Genomic DNA, 24372 nt, shown 5'->3' with positions numbered 1-24372 from the left:
CAAAGACAATTAGGTTGCATTGTCTTATCACAGCGTTCCCATGAACAACCCCCGTGTCCACAGATCTGCTTGATGGTATATTACATTGCCACCCTAACTTATACCTATATTATGTACCTAATACTCGTACCTATGTGAAGCTCAATGGAATAATGGGAAGTGGGTCTAGTTTAGTTTGTATGTATGTTATGTACGAAACTGTAGGTAGGTATATGTAGCCGCCGTCCAGGTCTCGACGACAAATAAAAAGACTTCGATTTGAAGTAAACGTGTAATCTTGCATATGTGTGCTGGTTAAATGGTGTAGAAGTGGTGGTAATGGTATGGAGGCTGATGCAAGTGTGATTAATAAGCTAAATTTGAATAGTAAAAAGGTACTTTAAATTTAGGTGCCTCTAATTGGCCGCGATACAAGTTATGTGGAGCGCTCCTATTGGTGCTTTTTAGAAAGCCTCCGCATAGTAACTGAGCCCGACGGCTGCGTTTAGTTACTGCATTATACAAATAAAAGGTTGCGTTCGCAACAGTATACAATAATGAGGTATTACGAGTAGGTACTTACAGATTTCACACTCGACTCCATAGTCCTTTGGTATCCGATTAAGCTTAACTAGGGGAGTATTGCCGACAACTTGTAGTATATTATCATAAACTTTGGCATCGCGACCTCTGTAAAATATTTTAATTAAGTAAAACCTATGGGCACACTAAATTTTAATTAAATATATAAATCTTACGCTGGTTTCCAGTTTCCATAGGAGATGTGTTTTGCCTTTGCGCTGTACATTTGGGCGGCTATGCAGTAAAACTAAACCGTACCGTACCTATACTGACGAACTGCATGGATTCACAATGGAAATTAATTCACGTTCACGGATATTACCCGGACATGACTGTTAATTCTATTGTACATAGTGTATCATCAATAACAATTTTTAATGTGCTCAGTAGGGATTCCAATACGGGATCCCGGGATACGGCCTTTTTATGGTAGATTTCAATACCGATATTTAATTTTGAAATACCGGGATCCCGGTATTTTTATTAACTAACAAAATATGCAAAACAAACGTAAGCTACCCATCGAAACGTTAGAATTCGGCATCACCACAAAGCTTTGCGCACATAGATCTTGCGTCTCCCTCTCGTATTACGTATTACGATTCTGTTTTGCGCACGCGACGTGGAGCGTTAACGGTGTAGCCAACTAGCCAGTCGGTTCTCGGTGCTTATAACGTGAACTGATGTGTACGTAGTACGTAAGGTATAAGCTATGCTGTAGTTATAGTTTCGCGCCGGCTGTGGTTTATTTGAATTTCACAACAATGTAAGTATTCATATATTATTTGTTTATATATACTCGATAAAGTCAATAAGGAATATAAGGATCAAGTCACGAAATGGTTTCTAACTCATGTCATGTCTCTTTTGAAGGGAGAAATTTACCACGTGGGTTTATTTATTTAAATTTAAATAATTAAGTACAATAGATAGTTTTATATAAATATTAAACAAAATTAATATTCAATGACATTGACGCACAAAAAAGTTTGATTTTAAATTGTATTGTAAGATTTGTAAGACCGTTTAGTGTTTGAATATATATAAAAAAACACTTATAACCGTTATGGGTCTTAGAACTTGAATTTTGAATTTTTGTTTAAATGTGCGCGTGTTTCGAGTTGTAGACTGATTTTTATTACATTGCAAGGAGGGAATATAATATTTATTGATTTTATTTTGCATTTCAATTGTACAATTACCTTAAAAATTAACTTGAAAATGTTGTCTTTTATACAATGCACTCTGTGCTACTTTATTTATGTTAGAAAATCATTTAACCTTTTATACTAAAAATGTTTATGTATTCGATTGAGCTGCAAGTGCAGAAACTAGTCAATAGAGAGAAAAAGAGACTTATTATTAAGTGATATCATTGTTAAAAATACTATTTATTGTAACACGCATGCAGAATAAAAAATAATTTGATTAAAATTTGGTATTTTTACTTCAAATACTTGCTTCCTATTTTTTTTCAAAAAATCCCGGGATCCCGGGATCCCGGTATTGTAGTTGCCAATACCGGTATTAATACCGGTATTGCGAAAGGTCCGGTATTTGGAAGCCCTAGTGCTCAGAGAATGCGATGAATCAGTTTAATAAGATACTTACTCGTAGGTATCTTCTTTAATCATACCCATACAATCTTAAACAGAATAAAAACTGAAAAACGAGATTACTTTTATTTTAACCTTTTGGACGCCAATGACGGATATATCGGCACCGCAGGTCCTACGCCAAAGAAGGATTAACCGGTCAACGACCACAGAGCAACATAGACCTACGTGCATGTGCATAAAGTTCGTGAAGTTCAATTTCAGTTTTGACACTTCGGTGACGTGGCGTCCGAGTGACAGCTTTTGTTTTTGACACGGCGTCGAAAAGGTTAAAGCGAATTGTCGATAATACCCAGAATAATATAAAAAAAACTAACCATATGTTAGCCAAAAGTTTAGACACAGCGAGACTGACGCATCTCTGGTTTTTCAAAGCGGCAATAGAAAATACACACTGTAAATATCAACTGTCTACCTATTTACCAGATTCAGACAAACAAATGAACGAATTTATACGCAAAACGCATTGTCAGAAAGAGTTTAAAGCGGTAATAAAAACAGTGGTACATCTGCAAACTTTGAGAATCCAGAAACTTTTAGTATGACCTAAGGTATCTCTTCGGCGTACCTTTTACGGGCTGAAATTATCAGACACTAAGCACAGGCATCTCTATGGTCACGGAATATAGTCTACCTAATTCTTTAGCACCATACAAAAAACGTGCCATAGAGATTCCGGGATTGCAACACCATTACGTGGTCTAAATTTTAAAGCTTTGCGCTTCTAACCTCACTAGCAAACTATAATGGTGCAATTGTGCATGAGAAACAAAGAGTAAACTTAGTTTTTGCTGTGAGTGGTGATGTTGAGTCTCGAGCAAACGGAAAACTATAATACACTTCTATGAAATTATCACGTTTAAAATAACACTTGCACAGTCTGTGCTATCAAAATCGCTGCCAAGTAAGCTTGGTCTAACTCTAACGGATTAGATCTACAACTATCAATGTTCAATACCACTAATTTTTAGATTTCTGTAGCTTGTTAAATTATTTATGTAGCTTGCATGAAAAAAAAACCATTTTAAGTATAGGTACTTAACGTTTTTTGACCAATTATTATCGAGTGACAGAATCGAGCTGTCGAAAGTGAAAGTCGCCTCTCAGCCATCTACGAGTATTTAGCTTCCAGCTGACTCACATTACCCACCAACGCTCACATTACCAATGTACTAGTAAAACACGTTTACGTTAAGAAGTATATTTTTAATTTCAATATTAGGAAAATAATTAATACAAAATAATGAGAAAGTGCATTACAACTAATAAATCGTAAAATAAAATTCGGTTTGACCGTCAGTTACTGATGATCCTGGTGCTTTAATATGTATGTCCAGACCATTTCCGAAGTAATTATCCCTTTTGGCTTGAAGATCTCTGAAATGAAATAATAAATCAATGTTAAATAAGTAATGTTATAGTGTTATAACTAGGCACCTTTTCACCCGCACAATCTACTTTAGCTTTACTATACCAATATGGTAGAATTCTATGTTCCAAATATTAAATTTTATCAGTGGTGGGGTATTCGTGGAGAAGAGTCCCTAAAATTCGTTTACCATCGACTTGCCTGTCTTACCTAATAATTAGCACTAAGTTCGCCAAATATTTTTGACACGTCATTGTCGCCAATGTAAAAAATACTTACCAACTTACAACTTACTTACTTACTTTTAAAGCCCATATGGCCGACTTACACACATCAGTATTCATCCTTTTCCACTTTTACTACAAATGGAAAACTTAATTATTTTAATTAATAAATTATAAAGAAATACCTTTTTTTTTGCTAAGTACCTTTAATTTGACTATCAGGATTAGGTATCTTCTCAACTACCACGACAAACGGGGTGATGTCCAAAATTCGGGAGACAAGGCCAACAGTCGGATGTCCTTTGTTCTCCGCCACCTTGAAGCAGTTCTGTATCAAGTGCTTGCCGATGGGGTCCTGCAGGTTTAGATTGCCTTCCTTCTTGGGGTTGGTGGCTGAGTAGCGCAATTGGTTTTTCGAGGTAGCTCCTTTATAAATCCTGAAACATTCCGATTTGTGAGTTAGTAAAGTCAAACGAGTGATTGAAATATGTCTTTTGATTAAAAAGAAGTTTATACGAGTGTACCTAATTGAATAAGTAATTTCTCCTTCCCTCTCATCTACCTAAGCGTCAACCGATAGGTTGCAGCTAGCTTTGAAATCGCTTTCCGACATTTTCTGTATAAATAATATGCGTAAGTACTTAAAGTACTTATTACACAGTAGGGTAGGGTGGGATATATGTTTAGTACACAAGTCATTGCATAAGATAAGACAGCATAAGTACATAAAAATCAAAATAACTTCGCACCCATTTTCTTCAATAATGATCCCAACACTGTGCACTGATCCCATTGCAGCTATGACATCTCTAACCGATGCACTGAGCTTGAGCTGTGGAACAGACGTGTCTACGTCTAAATTATGTAGAGGATGATTCCACCATCTGAAATCATAAAATAGTTTGCATTTTATTTTAAGTACTTGTCCTAACGCTGAAGGTACACTTGTTCAATTGAAGATTTGCACATTCAAGAATAAAGAAAACGGGCCACTTTCTATGGTGATCTACATCCGACATTTTGTTTTAGATTTCCATTTTCATTGCTCTTCAGAATATGAATCTATATTCGAATATCCTACAATTAATTTCAATAAAGCCTTAGGGGAACTTTTTTGTAGCAAAATATCTCTTCGTCGAGCGCAAATGCTGGGGGCTATGGGTCAGATCTGCCAAGAACTACTTACCTATTAATAATTAGGCCATCACCCTAAGGGTGGATTTATACTCGTACATATTAGGTATTCTTACTCGATCTTGTCATGTATCGGCGGCTCTTTAAACAGGTGCGCCTCCATCCACTGGTCGCTGACGAACTTAGTCATGTAGTTGCGGATACCGTCTGCCAGCACGACCACCACCTTCTTGCCCGCTCCCAACTTCAGCTCTTTCGCGGCCTTCAGCGCCGCGAACATGGTTGCTCCACTACTGCCACCTGAAAAACATTTAAATATAGATATAATGTCTTTGATTTGGGCAACGTATATTTCATAAATTACTTATGCTTAGATATCTTTACATTAGATTCAGACTAGAATTAAAGAAGTAAGGTAAATACGGGTAAGCTTAAGTTAGGTTAATTCTCTTTCGTATTGACCCTTTTAAATAAGCCCTAAGCCCAGTTCAGGCTATGTTAGTAATTTAGTCGAGTGACCAGTATTTCGGTTACTAAAATCAATCAACTGACCAAAAATCGTTCGCACTACAGACGAGCGGGTTACCAAGTGAGTAGGCAGAGTTTCAAAATGAAAGGCTGGTTCGGACTACACTAATTTAGTCGAGTAGCGAGTATATTAGTTACTAAACGTGTCGAACATCAAAAATGTAGTCTAGTAGATTAGTAAGAGTGGTGGGGGGAGGCTCACTGGCCAGAAAGAATAGAATAAAATGGATCCACTCGACTAATTCACTACACAAAATTTTTGGTGTTCAGACCCGTAATACTCGCCACTCGACTAAATTGCTAATGTAGTCCGAACTATATTATTATAGTATCATATAATTATAGTATCATAAGGTCCTAATATTTATAGGTAGATCCTGTTTAAAATAAGCCGAAGCCACCATATGCCGTCATAGGGTTCCAATATTGGCATTTCAAATCAAAATTAGTGATTAATAATTTTAATTTTAATTAGATTGCGAATCTTGTGATACCCATCTAAGAGCTCTTTCCAACTTACGTCCAGTTTTTTGGATCCAGTTCTCTGTAGTATGCGTACAGTAGGTATCCCGCAAACAGAATGCTTCTGTGAACGTTACTATATATAATGTCGACGTCTAGTCAAAGGTCCCACTTTGTCGCTTACCATAAGGACGAGATTTGATTGTATCTTTATACGAATAACCTGTCAAGGCGTCCTTATGGCAAGCGACAAAGTGGGACGTTTTGCCGGCCGCGGATGCATAATATTATCACGTAACGTACGTATACTACTAAAACCGGACCCTGCATTAAACCGTACCCGCAAAAAACTGGACGTCAGTGGGAAAGAGCCATATAAACTTTAGAGAAACGAAGAGATTTGTGCTTTTCAGTTTGGAAAAGTGAATCTGGTAATCTGGTGGATATATAACTAAGCTTACCGCATAGCAAGCCCTCTTTTCGAATAACTTCTCTGGCCATGTTAAAGGCGTCGTAATCGGTGGGAGCTTCCACGCGGTCAATATTACGTTTATCCAGAACATCAGGAAGGAAATCTCCCCCAATGCCTTCTACCTGTAATCAGGAAAAATATTGAATATAAATTAATGCAGTTTTTTGTACGAGGTAGCGCGCGTATGAAAGAGGTAGCGTAATTAGGGTTCCGTAATACCCAAAGGGTCAAAACGGGACCCTAGTACTTCACTGCCCGTCTGTCTATCTGTTCTTCTGTCTGCCTGTCTGTCACCAGGCTGTACCCATGAATCATGATAGCTAGACAGTAAAAATTTTCAAGATGTATTTCTGTTGCCGCTGTAACAACAAATACTATAAACAGAATAAAATAAATATTTAAGTGGGGCTCCCATATATACAACCGTTGGATTTTTTTGCAGTTTTTTGCGTAATGGCACGGAACCCTTCGTGCGCGAGTCCGACTCGCACTTGGCCGGTTTTTATAGCCTAAGATACGTTATATATGGTCGACCTTTACCGATACGTCTGACAGATGAAACCTATAATTTTATGAAAGAAAATATTATATTCGTGAACATAAATAAATAGGGTTGCCTAAAGAAATATGGTCAATCTTTAATTAATCTTTGAAAAATTATTTTATTCTTTAAATTTCACCGACAGGTCGGTGACGAACGAAATAAATTCCAATGTAGTATACAACTTGTACAACATGAATAAATTAGATTGTCTATCTTTTTCCGGTCACTATTATGTGGTTGCCGTGTGTAAACACTAAACTAGGTGAGTTCTTACCAGTGGTAACTATTGGGAATTTTTTCCCACCTTTTACTGGTAAGATTACTGGGAAAATTATGTTAGCGTTCAATACTAATAAAAACAGTATAAATATAGAGTGCTTTAATCAATAATTATATAAGTCGATTAGTGTTTCAGTAAACTGCCTTGAAAGTGATAAAAAATAGTCGGTTTTAACTGATTTGTTTGTTCGTATAATTGTGACGTACAAACAAAATATAGTATAAGTTTCATCCGTCAGACGTATTAGTGAAGATCGACCGTATATAACGTATCTCCTACTATTATTACATGGAAATCAGATTAGCGTTATCAATATTTATTTAAAATTTAGGTGTTGATGGCACGCCATAGGCATAGGTATATAAAACTCGTGATAATTACGTACTTATTACTGATTAAAAAAAATAACAAGAAATTTCCAGCTCAGATTAAATCAGTGCATACGTATTAAGGCCAGTTCTTATCATAATTATCTTAAGGTGGTTCGACTAGGTTACCCAAAGCTTAAACCCCGCTAGATGGCGTCACTTTCGCAAATTTTCAGGTTTTATTTTTTTGTGGAATAGTGTTGGTATCTGTATACTTAAAAGTATGTTTAGCGCACTCTTTACATAAATATTGAACTATTATATAAACATTGAATACTTCATTGTGCAAAAACCACCTTTAATGTCGACAGAGTGTTTCTGTAAATTGATGAAAAGATTACGTTGATTTATGTATGATTTCTGTATGAAACAAAGTTTTTCTATTAATTTAGCGCAAACGAATATTCGAAAGTAGATAAATGAGCAAATATTTGTGTAGTAATAGTGTGTAGTGCCTTAATTAAAGCCGATTGAATTTTGTATGAAAATCGAACCACCTTAAATAATTCCGGTATATTTTTTATGCAATATTTAAATAAATAAAATATGAATCAATAAGACTTTTCCACTGACCAACTGACTCTTAATGCGGAGTTTAAGAAACTTATAAATCATTGCATGAAAATCATGAAGCAACATGCATGCATGAGAATCATGGGGATCAACCGCATTTATTACGTATTTAGCAGGATAAACGTTTTTTAGAAATTTCGGTACACCAAATTAAGTAATCCACGATCTCTAAAAGTATTTAAGGGGGTCCATATTACAACTGAATAGTCAGTTTCTTTTAAACGGTAAATACTTACAAAAAACGGCACGAGCTCGTTCCCCCACATGATGGAGCCCCTGGGATCGACGGCCACTACGACGCATTTGGGACAGGCGCGCTTAAGCAGGTGCGCCACGCCCGTGACGGTGCCACCCGTGCCAGCGCCCATCACCGCCATGTCTATGGGGCCCAGGCCGTCGATGATCTCGCGGCCCGTGTGCTCCATGTGTGTGATGGGGTTCACCGGGTTTGAATACTAATAAAAAAATAATATAAACAGCTTGTTTGTAAAGACTGCGAACTCCCGATAATGTCACGTCGGGAACATAACTCGTTATTAGGTTAGTTCTAATTTAAAATGTCACGATTCTTCGAAAAAACCGGCGGCGGTGTAACCCCATTTTTAAGGTTCCGTAACTAAAGGGTAAAAACGGGACCCTATTAGTATTCAGTATTCATTTATTTCTTGCTTCCATGGTACATTTTTGGGTAGTATTTACATATTTCTCGTCCGTCTGTCTGTCTGCCACCGTCTGTATCTCATGAACCGTGATATCTAGACAGTTGAAATTTTCACAGATGATATATTTCTGTTGCCGCTATAACAACAAATACTAAAAAGTACGGAACCCTCAATGGGCGAGTCCGACTCGCACATGTCCGGTTTTTTTGACAAGCAAATGAAGCAAAGCAATCGGGAAAGCGCTAAGACGATAATGTAGGTAGGTATATACCTATATATACCTACTTAAGGTAGGTATCGGGTTGTCCTATATTTTGTGTTATTTGTGTGAACGTAACAATAATAATTACATATATTATGTGAACTGATTCATATTCATTCATATTCAATATTTATTATTTGCGTTTAGGTAAACCTCGGTTTAGGTTTAGATACATACATACGAAGAAAAACATCGCATCAACACGCGCGTGAAATTTTTATTTAGTCGATACGTTTATTATGTTATGAATATGAATGTTATGATTGTCACTACGCAGTCGATCATGTTAATGTCGCAATTAACGAACTCTACATACTTGTAGTTCTGATACTTGCAACCTGCAAGGGCAGAGCACTAAGTTGAATACATAATTTGTGCCCTATATTGTTTATACTATTATCTTCTACCTTGAAACTAGCATTTTATTATTAGTGAACACGAACTACGTCTCGTTGTCAATTGACCATGACTAAGGATTCCCAATTTCAGCTAAAAAATATTATATTTATTTAAAGTTTAAAATATACTTTAGTTCACCATCTTCCTTTAAATAGCTTTGTAAATCAACTGACTATGCTGACATGAAAATGACAAAATATTAAGTACCGATCCACTAAACATATGTAATATTCCCACGCAGGAGCTAGCATGCAAATTCTATTCAGACCACCACCAGCGCATCCTGCATTTCGCTGAACCTCAGAGGCGTATTGAGATGTGTAAAATTTGTTACTGGCCGATTTGATTTAATGTTAACGCGTTGACCTCGCACTCGTGTATTTGTACGATCGTGACTCGTGACACATTGATATTGAAATTAAATTGGTAGTCATGTTTCACAAATCTGAATACTTCGTGCCTTTCCGTGAGATAGAGCTTTATAATATCGTGTTACCCTTTGCAAAGCCCCGTACGTAGGTGTAGGTATCAAATAATAATAATAATATATGTATTATACAGAGAGATTTTTAAGTCGTATACAGCAAGCAGCAACCACATTTACCCGATAAAGCTCCCTTAAACTAACGCAGAGCGCTAATTCAAATGACAATTAATTAGCTTCTTAAATAATTACTAATTTAAAAAATATCCCTACTTATCAATATTCATGGTCACTCTACTAATCACGTAAACTTGGAAACAAAATCGGCTAATTACAATATAAACAACCTAATGTCACAGTCTATAAAGCAATACAGTCATTCGACGAAGCCGTCTAGTCAGAGCAATCGTGTGGGGTGCGAGGGGTGGGTCGCGCGCACCCGAGCTGCATACATCGCCATTGTTAGTAGCTCGGTACTACTTACAGGGCTATCGTGTCTTATTAAATTATTACGCGACTTTAAAGTCTGTGACAACCATAGCAAAGATAGATATAACTCTGTAATAGATGGATACAGTCTAAGGAAAAAACGTGCCGCGAAAATCAAGAAAATTTGACTCTCGATCAGAGGGCGCTACTAGCTTTGGCCTACTGTCGTATAGATGGCGTTGACGGTTCCGTTTGTTATTTAACAATTTTTACGCATATCAGTAAAAGAACATGGGTCAAAATCATAAAAATAATTGATGCAAATAAAAAAAATCATTTATCCATATTTAAATACATTTTATCGTATTTTTATAAATCTTCATTTTTAGTTTTAAAGTGTGTCGATAGATGGCAGTGAATTTACTGTGGTTACAAAATTTACTATGACAGTACCGCTCTAGTATAAGTTACTCTATGACCATAGATATCACAACGTGACAACCCTACTGTGTTCTTGTGCGGTGTCGGCATTTACGCAAACTTCAAAGGCGTAGGTCCACTGTTACTTTTTACACTCTGGTAATGTTATGTCTTATGAAATTTGTCATTTTCAATAATACTAAAAACGTTTCCAGCCAGAAAATACAAACATCTTGAATTGAATAATTTGATTACTATTATTTGGGTCCGTGACAGTTGTTCTATGTAAAAAGTAGGGTAACCATCTAGCCATATAAAGATTCGGTAAATGTGAGTAAAAAATAATTAATTATAAAAAAAATGCGTTTACAGATTTTTACATATTCTTACTTACAAGTGTTTACAGTTTATGGCCCCTCCACACTCGTGCGCGAATCACGGCGCGAAGCCGCGAACGTAAGTGTGGCGTCGATTTCGCAGATTGTTCACGCCTTCGCGCCTAGTTCCCCGTTTTTTGTTTGTCGGTTTATTAGCCCGCGTCAAAGGAGGCGCGAAGCGCGAACTGGCAAGACTCCCCATTACACACTATTTTGACTCATGTGGCAAGATAAATAATAATTATATTATATAAAGCGGCTATATTTTATGATTTTACAACCAAGCAAAATGAAAAAATAGCTAAATCACGTATGATGCAATAGATAACTAGCAGTTAAGCTCGATCAGCTGATGCTTTTCCACCATATTGGCGAGAACCAAACTGCGAAATCGCCGTGAAGTTTGCGAGTGTGGAGTCATACGTCATACGTCAACGTCGTGTTCACATGTTCTCTCCGCAAAGTCGCGCCGCGATTCACGCACATAGTCTGCAGGGGCCTTTACACTAAACGTACATAGTAAGAAACACAATATTTCTGATCACGACTTATGAATCACCCTGTGTACTGTATCTATGCAAGTAGAGACAGAGAGGCAGTAGACTATTTACTGGGTTAACTATCTACTGAAGTGCTGTTTTGATTACAGAAATACAATGAAATCCGTTAATAGGTAATCTTGAATGCAGTAAAAGTTTAACTGTAAAACTTCAGTAATTAATCTTTATGTTAGGCAGGGACTTCACTGCGACCATTATTTTAAGTAATAAGTGAATAAATGATTAATTTCACTAGCTTACAAAAAATTAAAAATTAAAAAATACACTGTCTTGGGTGGCACTTGAACTCACGACAACTCGATCGCTAGCCCAGTGCTCTACCAATATGACTTGGAATTCCGGTAACCGTTTAAGAAGTGTAACACGGTAATCAGTAATTTATTGCTTTAAGGCCAGGATTACACTTGTAAGTTTTACTTACGTAAGTAGGGACAAAGCTATTTGCTAGAATGAGATAACGATATTCATATCTCATTCTGTAGTACAGCTGGCAGCAGGTCTTACATTAAAATGGTGATCAAGCTATGAACCCTGTAAGGGCACTGCAAATTAAGCACGTAACTTACAATACTATAATATTACATAACATAAACTTAATCTCAATATAAATATGGAAATTTAACATCACGAGAGGAGGGAGGCCTTTGCCCAGCATTGGGACAGGGACGGTAGATGTCGCTATGTGGAAATATTCGCTGTATTGGGTAAGAGTTAAGACACGCAAGCATCTGGTTAATTTTATCATATTAATTATAGGTACTTAAAGTGTGGATTAAATAGTAAATACTGACCTGATCTAAACTGATATTATGTTCGGGGTCGTCATTGACCAGCCGCTGGGCCACCGCCATGAAGTGGTCCGGGTCGCCTTTCTTGGCGACCGCCGGGGTCTGGACGATGTCGGCTCCCAGCAGCCTCATCGCGCTCAGCTTCTCGTCAGAGTTCTTGTCCGGGGTAACAATAATCGCTTTGTAACCTGTGTGGGGATTAAATTGACTTGATTTTAGAGAGGTCGAGATAGAAATCTTTATTGCATCCAAACATACTATTATACCCAAATACAAACATACTAATTTCGCGATTTCGGGGTTGTTCCCATAGTAAAAGTTGCCCAGTATTGCTCAGTATGCCCTTGTAGATAGATAGCATTGCAGGTGACTAAAAAAACACCCTGTATAATTTATTTACCTATGCGCCACTTGCGGTGACTTGCACCATCCCACTAACCCGGGGTTAACCGGTTAAACCGTTAACCCAGTGTCAAATTGTACTGGTAACCCCGGGTTAGTTGAATGGTGCCAGTGGCGCTGTGTGCTACATATAAAGCCCGCTCCAGACTGTGGAGTCGATTTCGCTGATTAGCGAACTAGACTCCACACTCGCGTTCGCGGCTTCACCCCGCGATTCGCGCACAAGTGTGGAGGGACCTTAATGTGCAGGTACCTATCAGATGGATATCATAAATGGTTTAAGTAAATTTTATGTGCTGATTAGACATTAATTAGCAGGTGCTTAAGTATGTGAGGGATATTTTCTGAAATTAACCAAAAGTCTTCCTACACTTATTAATGTTACTTTGTTTGAACTGAGACTGGAGGTTAACAACTACATTCAGCGTCAGTAGCCAGTACATGTGCTCACGCACTAAATGTTCAATATAGTTGTTGCATTTCCGGAACGCACAAGGACTCGACAAACAATGTAGAGTCGATAAGAATAAAATAATGATATGAATATGAATAAATAATTATTAGACCCTGCTTCGAGAGTTGCTTTAATAGTTAAAGGGGCCCACTGATTATCAGCCCGGCGAACGATAATATCGGCCTGTCAGTTATTCGGAAATGTAAATTTTTTATTCTAACTGACAGGCCGATATCGTCCGGCGGACTGATAGTCAGTGAACCCCTTTAGATATGTAATTGACTAATATCGGGTACACCTACCCTATATGTATGTACTTAATTTTTTAAGCCCTGTCACCCTTAGTGATATTGTCGAGTTAAATAGGTACAGACTTCTCAATGTCAGAGAGTGGAAATGTAACCATAAACATCCAATTCCTTTATGTAAAGTCGGTACAAAGCTAAACAGACTCTACGGATGTGTATAACCTTTGACTGCAGCAGTCATAGAGATGCCAATGCCGGTGTTCCCCGAAGTAGGTTCGATGAAGCGCGTGCCCTCCCGGGCTCTCCCTGTGTTCTCCGCGTCCACCACCATCGTGTACGACATGCGGTCCTTGATGGAGCCCCCGGGGTTCAGGAACTCGCACTTTGCGTCTGAAACAGACTCAAACTATTATGCCTTAGCCTTAAAACTTATATGTAGGTTTAACGTTTCACTTGACAGTTGGTGAGAATTTTTTAAGTACCTACCTATGGTTGTAGTTCTGAGGGGAGGGGAATTTTAATTATAGTAAAGCCAAAATACAATTTAATCCATCTCTGGTTATAATAGCAATCCTCAATATGAATACTGTGAACACTTAGCCAGAATAGACAAGTTGAAAGTTTACGGATTACAGAACCCGGCCCAAACTCACCATCTGGGCTTTACTTTAAAGTCAGACCTAGATCGTCTGTTCTCCAATACATATACTCGTATAGTTTCTGGCTGAAACAATTTATTGGGTGTTCGCGATTGACTGAATTTTATGCCGTTGTCACAAACATGTACCGGTTATTTATAATTGACTGTAAGGGCCTGGCCACATGTACGCGGTGCGACGTCGCCGACGCAACGCGGCGCGTTTTGCGGTGCCGCCGCCGCAACGCAGAAATCTGCGGCGCCGCTCGCCGCAACGCAAAATCTGGCGGTGCGTCGTGCGACGCCGCGCGCGGTACCGCAAAACGGTGCGCGGCGCCGCCCGCCGCAACGCAAAATCTTGCGGTGCGTCGTGCGTCGTCGCGCGCGGTGTCGCAAAGCGTTGCGCGTCGCCGCGCGCGATGCCGCCCACCGCAACGCAAAAATTTGGCGCTGCGACTTGCGGTGCCGCGTCCGTCGCTGCATAAGTAGTAAAGAATTCGACTACCAGTGTTTGGCTGTTATTAAGAAGGCGCAGAAATAAGAAGCAATTGAAAAGAAAATTTTGGGTAAACCCATGTCTTCATGTCTTCATGAAGATGGATATCATTTCAAAAGAAAATACGAGGCATTGAAGATGACTGAAAATAAATTTTATAACTATTTTCGAATGTCTGTGCCGTGTTTTGAAGAACTTTTAAGCAAAATATCGCGTCTAATAAAGAAGAAACACATATTTAGAAGACCCGTTGGGCCTCTGGAGATGTTGGGAATAACATGTTTACAATAACAATTTTGTATGTAAATTATTTTTATTCTTTAGACCATAATTATTAGGTAATTATAAATAGGTAAATATAAAAAAACATGTAGGTATATGTCTTTTTGCAAAATCAACATGGTATAAGATTGCCTTTGTTAGGTATATAAAATATGTTTATTTTTAAATCTTAATTTTTTATATACCTGCTAACATTACTATAATTAACTTTTTTTTTAAATACATTTTTTTTGTATAATTGTTTTACGAAAATCAAAAATTTCCATGAAATTACAGTGGAACCTCGATAAGGCGAATTCCTCGTTACGCGAAATAAAATACCAATGCCATTCCCTTTCCTTCATAGTCCAAAACCTCCATAACTCGAAATATTTAACCTCACAAGACGAAGTAACCAACTATTCCCTTCACGACTATAACTCGAAAAAGATATAAAGATTGAACTTTCTCCGTTTCTACAATTACGCCTCTTTAACACTAATAATTTTTCGTGCATTTTACCTCTTTAAAACGAACAAAAACCCACAAGAACCTCTCTAAGTCGTTGTCCTCTACAAGAGGAATCCTCTTCGTTAGCACGTATTTTTTGGCATTTCTCATGAGATTCGTGCTATCGAGGTTCCACTATATAATTATAACTGTAATCGTTAGGTACAGAAAATCACAACTATGTAGTTTATAATTCTAAAAATAATACCACCACCATTTTACAAAAGCTTAAGTATAATTAAATAATTATACAAATTTGTAATCACAATTAAGTCAACGTTCCATAAATAATAATATACTATACATAGGTATATATTTATAAAAAAAACAACAATCGTTTATCTATAAATATGGTTCTAATGATTACTCACTAATTCACCAACTGTCATACAGGCTTAATATATCTTAGAAAAAATCAACAACAATCACAAACAGCTTTACTTACAAGTCAACATTCCAAAAATAATTTACACGCCTTTAGTGATAATGACAATCAGGTCGTGTTCTAAAATTAATACCGCCACCATTTTACAAAATAATATTTTTTTCTTTTTTTTAATACTTAATACGAAAGTGGAGGACCCGCGCGAAATCGCCGTTTCATACAAACGTGTAGTCCTGATTTTCCTCTCTGGTTATTAACATTGTTCAAAATATTTTGACACAATTTGTTGTATAGCTATGCCCCTATGGTTAATATATATACATCAAATTATGAAAAAATATTTTCCATAATGTTAATATCTAGAGAGGAAAATGGGGAGTACGTTTGTATGGATTAGTGGCCGACCCCTTTGCTCTTGAGTATATTTTAATAATTTTGCAAATCTGTAATTACAATAGGTATGTATATTATATAAATCAACTATCGCTTATATAAATATGGCTATAATGAATACTTGCTAATTCACCAACTTTCATACAGGCTTAATATAGGTATCTTAGAAAAAATCAACAGTTTTCAATGTTTTCATATAGGTACAGTCGAGTTCACAAACATTTTTACAAGCAAACATTCGAATAATAATAATATTATAGGTATAGGTATATATCTTATAAAAATCAACAATCGTTTATATAAATATGGCTATAATAATTACTTACTAATTCACCAACTTTCATATTAGAAAAAAATTACAGTTTTCATATAGGTACAGTCGAGTCCACAAACATCTTTACAAGTCAACATCCAAAAATAATTTACACGCCTCTCAGACAATGACAATCAGGTTGTGGGGGTGGTAATTTTGTGTAGTATAATACGTAATTATATTATTTTACTACTACAAAAAAATCACCATTTTTATATAAACAACTAAGTTTTAATAAAATAAAATTTTAGTCAAAGTACGTACCTACTTTATTAGTATTATATATGTGCTTCCTTTTTTTTTATTATGAAAAGTCAAATTCAGATTCATTTGTCTTGTTTGATTGATTGTCGCTTTCGTTGGTCACTGGTTCGACAGGTGTTTGTAAATAATTAGGACCTGATGATGATGGGACTGTTGGTGGATAATTATTAAATGTTTGTTGGGTTCTTTGGTAACCAGAATCGTATGCTGACGAGTGGGGTCTTGGGTAACCATCTTGGTAAGATGAGTGGACTTGGTAAGATCTTTGGTAACTATTTTGAGTTGAACTATGGTAACTATTTGGTGATGGTTGGTGGAGATCAGTAAGGGCCTGTAAGACGCGACTTTGATATATTAAAGTTTGATGATCGTCTAATTTGTTTAGCGACGGTAAAATAGATTTGAAAAACGACAGATGCCTATTTTCTGTCTCTTTTAAGGCCTGAAGTATGTCGGACTCAAATTGGTCGGTCGTTTTCCTTTTCCGAGAACAAGGCTGGTACCGAGATCTGCTTGTAGTTTCATTTGTCTGGCCATCTTCGTCACTTTCTTGGTCCTCGACTATGCTCGAGTCAGTTAAATTTGCAGCATTTAAAAAAAAAAACATTAGTTGCTTGTAGAAATGGTATTCTTTTACTCTCGTCGCACCAGCGCCCGATTTATTTAAGCTTTCAAGCCTTTTTGAGTATCCTGTAAAAATTTCATTGAAAACCTATAACCACACACAGACACACACACACAACGCACACGCACAGGCACATATATAATACTAATAAAGTAGGTACATACTTTGACTAAAATTTGATTGTATTAAAACTTAGTTGTTTATATAAAAATGGTAATTTTTTGTAGTAGTAAAATAATATAATCTACGTATACACAAAATTACCACCCCCACAACCTGATTGTCATTGTCTTAGAGGCGTGTAAATTATTTTTGGATGTTGACTTGTAAAGATGTTTGTGGACTCGACTGTACCTATATGAAAAATGTATTTTTTTTTCTAATATGAAAGTTGGTGAATTAGTAAGTAGTTATTATAGCCATATTTATATAAACGATTGTTGATTTTTATAAGATATATACCTATATAATATTATTATTATTCGAATGTTTGCTTGTAAAAATGTTTGTGAACTCGACTGTACCTATATGAAAACATTGAAAACTGTTGATTTTTTCTAAGATACCTATATTAAGCCTGTATGAAAGTTGGTGAATTAGCAAGTATTCATTATAGCCATATTTATATAAGCGATAGTTGATTTATATAATATACATATATTCAAATTGTAATTACAGATTTGCAAAATTATTAAAATATACTCAAGAGCAAAGGGGTCGGCTGCTAATCCATACAAACGTACTCCCCATTTTCCTCTCTAGATATTAACATTATGGAAAATATTTTTTCATAATTTGATGTATATATATTAACCATAGGGGCATAGCTATACAACAAATTGTGTCAAAATATTTTCAACAATGTTAATAACCAGAGAGGAAAATCAGGACTACACGTTTGTATGAAACGGCGATTTCGCGCGGGTCCTCCACTTTCGTATTAAGTATTAAAAAAAAGAAAAAAATATTATTTTGTAAAATGGTGGCGGTATTCATTTTAGAATTTTAGAACACGACCTGATTGTCATTATCACTAAAGGCGTGTAAATTATTTTTGGAATGTTGACTTGTAAGTAAAGCTGTTTGTGATTGTTGTTGATTTTTTCTAAGATATATTAAGCCTGTATGACAGTTGGTGAATTAGTGAGTAATCATTAGAACCATATTTATAGATAAACGATTGTTGATTTTTTTTAAATATATACCTATGTATAGTATATTATTATTTATGGAACGTTGACTTAATTGTGATTACAAATTTGTATAATTATTTAATTATACTTAAGCTTTTGTAAAATGGTGGTGGTATTATTTTTAGAATTATAAACTACATAGTTGTGATTTTCTGTACTTAACGATTACAGTTATAATTATATAGTGTAACTTCGATAGCACGAATCTCATGGAAAATGCCAAAAAATACGTGCTAACGAAGAGGATTCCTCTTGTAGAGGACACCGACTTAGAGAGGTTCTTGTGGGTTTTTGTTCGTTTTAAAGAGGTTTCGAGTTACAGAGGTAAAACGCACGAAAAATTATTAGTGTTAAAGAGGCGTAATTGTAGAAACGGAGAAAGTACAATCTTTATATCTTTTTCGAGTTATAGTCGTGAAGGGAATAGTTGGTTACTTCGTCTTGTGAGGTTAAATATTTCGAGTTATGGAGGTTTTGGACTATGAAGGAAAGGGAATGGCATTGGTATTTTTATTTCGCGTAACGAGGAATTCGCCTTATCGAGGTTCCACTGTAATTTCATGGAAGTTTTTGAGTTTCGTAAAACAATTATACAAAAAAATGTATTTAAAAAAAAGTTAATTATAGTCACGTTAGCAGGTATATAAAAAATGATGATTTAAAAATAAAAGTTGTCGATTTAGTTAGCCACAAGTATAAACATATTTTATATACCTAACAGAGGCAATCTTATACCATGTTGATTTTGCAAAAAGACATATACCTACATGTATATGTCTTTTTGCAAAATATCTCTTTCACTGTTCCATCGAGAAGGTTAAGGCACTTACGTCCCATTAGTACTAACGAGGCTTCCACTAAATATAGAAAAAACAGTTTTTTGTGCAGGGCAGGCAAGACTTTAAATAAAGTTTTGCTTAATTTAGACTTCGATATATTCAATGATAGCATATCTGTAATAAGAAAGAAATTAATTGCATTTTATATGGGTGATACTTCTAGCGCAGGTTCGGGCTCGGCTTACTAAAGTTGTCCTTTATAGGTGTATTTGCTTTTTGTTTTTTTATTTATTTTTTGTTTAATCTTTAAAGTTTTGTGCAGTCAGCGGTTGAAGTGCATGGTTACTTTATGAATGAATTCCATTCCTGATGTGTCTATGCGGTTTTGCAGCTGGCAGTACACACTAACCTTGGCTTGTGCTGTCGGTACTTGTGTGTTGAACTGAATTTTAGTTATATTTGATTTTTGTATATTTAATTTTTATAAGTGAGAACCTGTAATTGGCTCTGTAATTCTATTGTAGCTTTAAAAATGTTTATAGCTGTTGGTTTTCCATGTATGAAAAAAAAAAAAAATGTTTTTTTTATATTTACCTATTTATAATTACCTAATAATTATGGTCTAAAAAATAAAAATAATTTACATACAAAATTAGTTATGACCTTATTGTTATTCTCAACATCTCCAGAGGCCCAACGGGTCTTCTAAATATGTGTTTCTTCTTTATTAGACGCGATATTTTGCTTAAAAGTTCTTCAAAACACGGCACAGACATTCGAAAATAGTTATAAAATTTATTTTCAGTCATCTTCAATGCCTCGTATTTTCGTTTGAAATGATATCCATCTTCATTCATGACATGAAGACATGGGTTTACCCAAAATTTTCTTTTCAATTGCTTCTTATTTCTGCACCTTCTTAATAACAGCCAAACACTGGTAGTCGAATTCTTTACTACTTATGCAGCGCGGCGCCGCATGCGGTGCCGCGACGACGGACGCGGCATCGCAAGTCGCACCGCCAAATTTTTGCGTTGCGGCGGGCGGCACTTTGCGACACCGCGCGCGGCGACGCACGACGCACCGCAAGATTTTGCGTTGCGGCGGGCGGCGCCGCGCACCGTTTTGCGGTACCGCGCGCGGCGTCGCACGACGCACCGCCAGATTTTGCGTTGCGGCGAGCGGCGCCGCAGATTTCTGCGTTGCGGCGGCGGCACCGCAAAACGCGCCGCGTTGCGTCGGCGACGTCGCACCGCGTACATGTGGCCAGGCCCTAATTCGGATGAAACGCGGAACCGAGCGCTAGAAAATATGCTGAAATTCTAGGATTCTGCCTTAAAATAGTTTAACCAAAGATAGATATAACTCCGTAATAGATAGATACAGTCTAAGGAAAAAACGTGCCTCGAAAATCAAGAAAATTTGATTCTCGTTCAGAGGGCGCTACTAGCTTTGGCCTACAGTCGTATAGATGGCGTTGACGGTTTCGTTTGTTATTTAACAATTTTAACGCATATCAGTGAAAGAACATGGGTCAAAATCATAAAAATAATTAATGCAAATAAAAAAAATCATTTATCTATATTTAAATACATTCTATCGTATTTTTATAAATCTTCATTTTTAGTTTTAAAGTGTGTCGACAGATGGCAGTGAATTTACTGGGGTTACAAAATTTACTATGACAGTACCGCTCTAGTATAAGTTACTCTATGGTTTAACGGTATGTCCACAATAACTTTAGTGCATACAACTTCGCTATACATTTAGGCATGAGGCAAATGTTTCATATTTTTTGGATAAACATGAAGTGCCTAATACAAGTTTATGCGTTGCTAATGGGCATACATTCTTTACAACTACGTACCTTGTTGCAAATTTGGTACTTACTGTATTTTTTAACGGTTTAGTTTCAAAATTGTTTTACTGCGAAATATAGTTAAAGGATATAATAAAAATTAGGTATATTCCTCGAAGCTTTATATTAACTCGAATAAAATAAAGTAAGAATAAATTACTCCGTGTAATTAGGTTAACAAAACAATGGATAAGTATTAAAATTTTCATTTAAACATGTGATGTGGTACTTACAAAATTCGCATTCGAGTCCATGGTCCTTCGGTATCCGATTGAGCTTAACTAGAGGGGTATTTCCGATTACATGTAGAATGTTTTCGTAAACTTTTGCATCGCGTCTTCTGCAAAATATGTTAATTAACATTATTAAATACCTAATACTTATTTTTTCGTAAAAGTGAAGTTTTTGGCAGTCCGAATATAAAGGAAAACACTGATATTAATAACTAATAACACAAAATAAATTCTCTAGTGACTATTAAATATCGGCAATAATTTTGTTAATTATTTAATTAGTTTATTTCAAGATTTTATAATTATTTCAGTTCCTTCTTACGCCGGTTTCCAGTTGGCGGTATGTGGTTTCGCGTTGCTGTACATTTTGAACAAGCGCAGCGCAAGTAACTTGCAGTCGCACGCTAATGCCCAGGTCTCGACGCAGACTAAACTCACATATTCATATCAATATGTATCGAGGTGCTATCAGTTATCAATCAGCTGGTGTTATATAAACTGCGTCGATAATATTTATGATGCCTCCCAGTAAGTTTTTTATAAAATGGTATTTTGTACACGATTATGGGATGGGGTACATGATTTTCTATATACATATATATATACATATATATATATATATATATATATATATATATATATACAGCATAATTACCAACTTTAATAGTCAAAGCACATTGTTTAATATTAATAATTTCAAGAGTTACATTCATTTTTTCATCGATTATAAATTTTCATACGCTAATTTCACTCGTAAAAATAGATAATATTCCGGTACCTAACCTATTTGTTATTCCAATTTAATTTTAATTAAATTCTTTCTCGGTTATTTTACATCTGATCTGAGTAGTAAAAAAACGTAATCTATAAGATTTAATTGAATTGTGCGATACGGAATTAGATAGAAAGATAGATTTATTGGCACACCTCAGTGAAAAAGTACAAAAGAAAAGAACAATTGATTAAATGTAGAGGCAGACAACAGGCGGTCTTAAACGGGCGGAATTAAACGTGCCTCTTTATACCATTTCTTATTTTAATTTAAATAGATCATAACTTTTTTATTTTTTATTTATTTATTCATCGCTACCACACATTTTTTTTTTGGGTTCCGTGGTCAACTAGAAACCTTTGCCAAATTTCATATGTGTATGTTGAATAAATTTTGAGTTATGTAGGAGTCATAAGTGGCTCCAAATGGTTCGTGTAATATAACATACGGCCGCTGCGTCGCCAGTTCTCTTCTTTTGAACTTGGCTTGGCTTACTTGTCTTTATGGTCGAAACTAAATTCCCCAAGTGGTAATAAAAAACCAAATTTCTGTGTTAAAACGTTAAGCAATGCTCGCCGGCTGGCTGGTCGAATACAACGGCTAAAGTTGATTTCGCGTCAGCAGAACTATAATTGACTCCTCACGACTAGAAATCAGCGTACCTCACACGTCTCATTTGCTGTTACGCATACGCGGACACAAGAGCTAGAGCTAGGGATGACTTTAGTTTTTTTTTAACAGGAGCGACAAAAAAAAAATTGTTGCCGGTCCCATATTGGGATACCCTCCTACAATTTAGGAGGGAATTAAATCTTCTCGGGTCCGTGGTGTAGGGTTGGAGCCGGCGTAGTTTTTTTTATCGCATATACATATATGTATATATCTTTACTTTAAAATAATTGTAGTGTATAACTAGCCTTATGAACCGATTTTGCATGTACAACCAGCCTTAAAGTTTATAGTCTATGATTGTTCATTATTTTAGTATGTGGGTATTTTTGCACTTTGTAATTTTTCCTCAGTCACCCGTTGACCACGAACGCTGTAAAGGGTTCGAAACGTCGGGATGTATTATAAATTCAATATACGCGATATAATCGGTTTTCATAGTTTTATTTCAGGAGCGACAAGTTCAGATATAATAACAGAAACCCCTTGTTTATTACATTCCGACAGCGATATCACTGCCGAAATGACAATTAATATGACGCCTGGGCCTCCAGACGTTAAGCAAGGTGATTATACACGACAATATAGGTCATACTGAACAAATCGTATATACTACTGAACATAATTTTGAAGCTCGATATGTCTGTTTAATTAAAAGAGTACACTGCACTGCGACTTAGCGGTATAATTCTGAAAGTCGATTTTGTATACAATTGTATGGAAAAAATTTCGAGTGCCTAAATAGTTATGAGCGGTAGTGTAGATCTCTTTTTTTTCCGGCGAAGTCAACAACGACGCATATTGTTAATATCGAACTTGGCTCTCATTTCAAATTTATGTTTTTGATGGGTAAATTATACACGAAGTGTAAATTAAGTCTCATCCATGGTATACTTTCATTCTAAAATTGCTACTAACCTATCTCCGATCATTTCATCTGCTATAAATTTAGATAAAATGTTTATTACCCAAAGATGTGTTAAAGCAACTTTTGCGTTTAAAAACTAAACTGACTGACTCGTCCACCGAGGGTTCCGTACTTTTTAGTATTTGTTGTTTTATAGCGGCATCATCTGTGAAAATTTTAACTGTCTATAGCTATCACGGTGCATGAGATACAGCCAGACAGACGGACAATTGAGTCTTAGTAATATATAGGGTCCCGTTTTTACCCTTTTCTGTACGGAACCCTAAAACGCACAATGAAATCGTGACTGGTGTTGTCGTGGTATGACTCATTCTATAATTTCTATATCCTTTAAACAATACTATGTCGAGTCGACGTGATAATTCAATTTCAATTCCATTATAACGCGTCACGGAAGATCGGTTATATGAACGCGCGCCGTGATACTAACCTGAGAACAGGCGAACATTTCTTGTTAATTATGCAACTATGAATTTCTAGGAAAACATTGATCAAGAAGA

The 24372-nt window shown here is 36.1% G+C and overlaps 2 protein-coding genes across 2 annotated transcripts in view; both read right to left on the bottom strand.

The window, feature by feature from the left end:
• LOC134748533 (cystathionine beta-synthase-like) overlaps window positions 1-868 on the bottom strand; it is a 28151-nt gene extending 27283 nt beyond the window's left edge. The window contains exons 1-2 of the mRNA XM_063683324.1: window positions 738-868; window positions 563-669 (exon numbers count right to left, since the gene is read on the bottom strand). Coding sequence (XP_063539394.1) covers window positions 563-669; window positions 738-787 — 157 coding nt within the window. The 5' untranslated portion in view covers window positions 788-868. The remainder of the gene's footprint in view (window positions 1-562; window positions 670-737) is intronic.
• Window positions 869-3368: 2500 nt separating this feature from the next.
• LOC134748299 (cystathionine beta-synthase-like) lies at window positions 3369-21968 on the bottom strand. The gene is made up of 10 exons (XM_063683047.1): window positions 21826-21968; window positions 21504-21610; window positions 13779-13946; window positions 12456-12640; window positions 8368-8586; window positions 6356-6488; window positions 5021-5204; window positions 4520-4654; window positions 3975-4207; window positions 3369-3554 (listed from the first exon to the last, which is right to left on the bottom strand). The coding sequence occupies exons 1-10, from the start codon at window positions 21867-21869 to the stop codon at window positions 3478-3480; spliced, it is 1485 nt and encodes a 494-aa protein (XP_063539117.1). The 5' UTR covers window positions 21870-21968; the 3' UTR covers window positions 3369-3477.
• Window positions 21969-24372: the final 2404 nt, after the last annotated feature.

This window comes from Cydia strobilella, chromosome 16, assembly GCF_947568885.1.
Source record: "Cydia strobilella chromosome 16, ilCydStro3.1, whole genome shotgun sequence".
Lineage (NCBI taxonomy): Eukaryota > Metazoa > Arthropoda > Insecta > Lepidoptera > Tortricidae > Cydia > Cydia strobilella.
Note: the sequence above shows the minus strand (reverse complement) of the source record. Positions and strands in the feature narration are given on the sequence as shown.

Bases quoted from the DNA above. Each gene is read 5' to 3' on its own strand.
- LOC134748299 (XM_063683047.1), bottom strand. From the start codon at position 21,869: ATGTACAGCAACGCGAAACCACATACCGCCAACTGGAAACCGGC. The intron at 5,205-6,355 runs GTAAGCTTAGTT...AATGTTTTTCAG, and splicing joins AAAAGAGGGCTTGCTATGCG to GTGGCAGTAGTGGAGCAACC. The intron at 4,208-4,519 runs GTGCGAAGTTAT...GGAATGTTTCAG, and splicing joins ATCATTATTGAAGAAAATGG to GATTTATAAAGGAGCTACCT.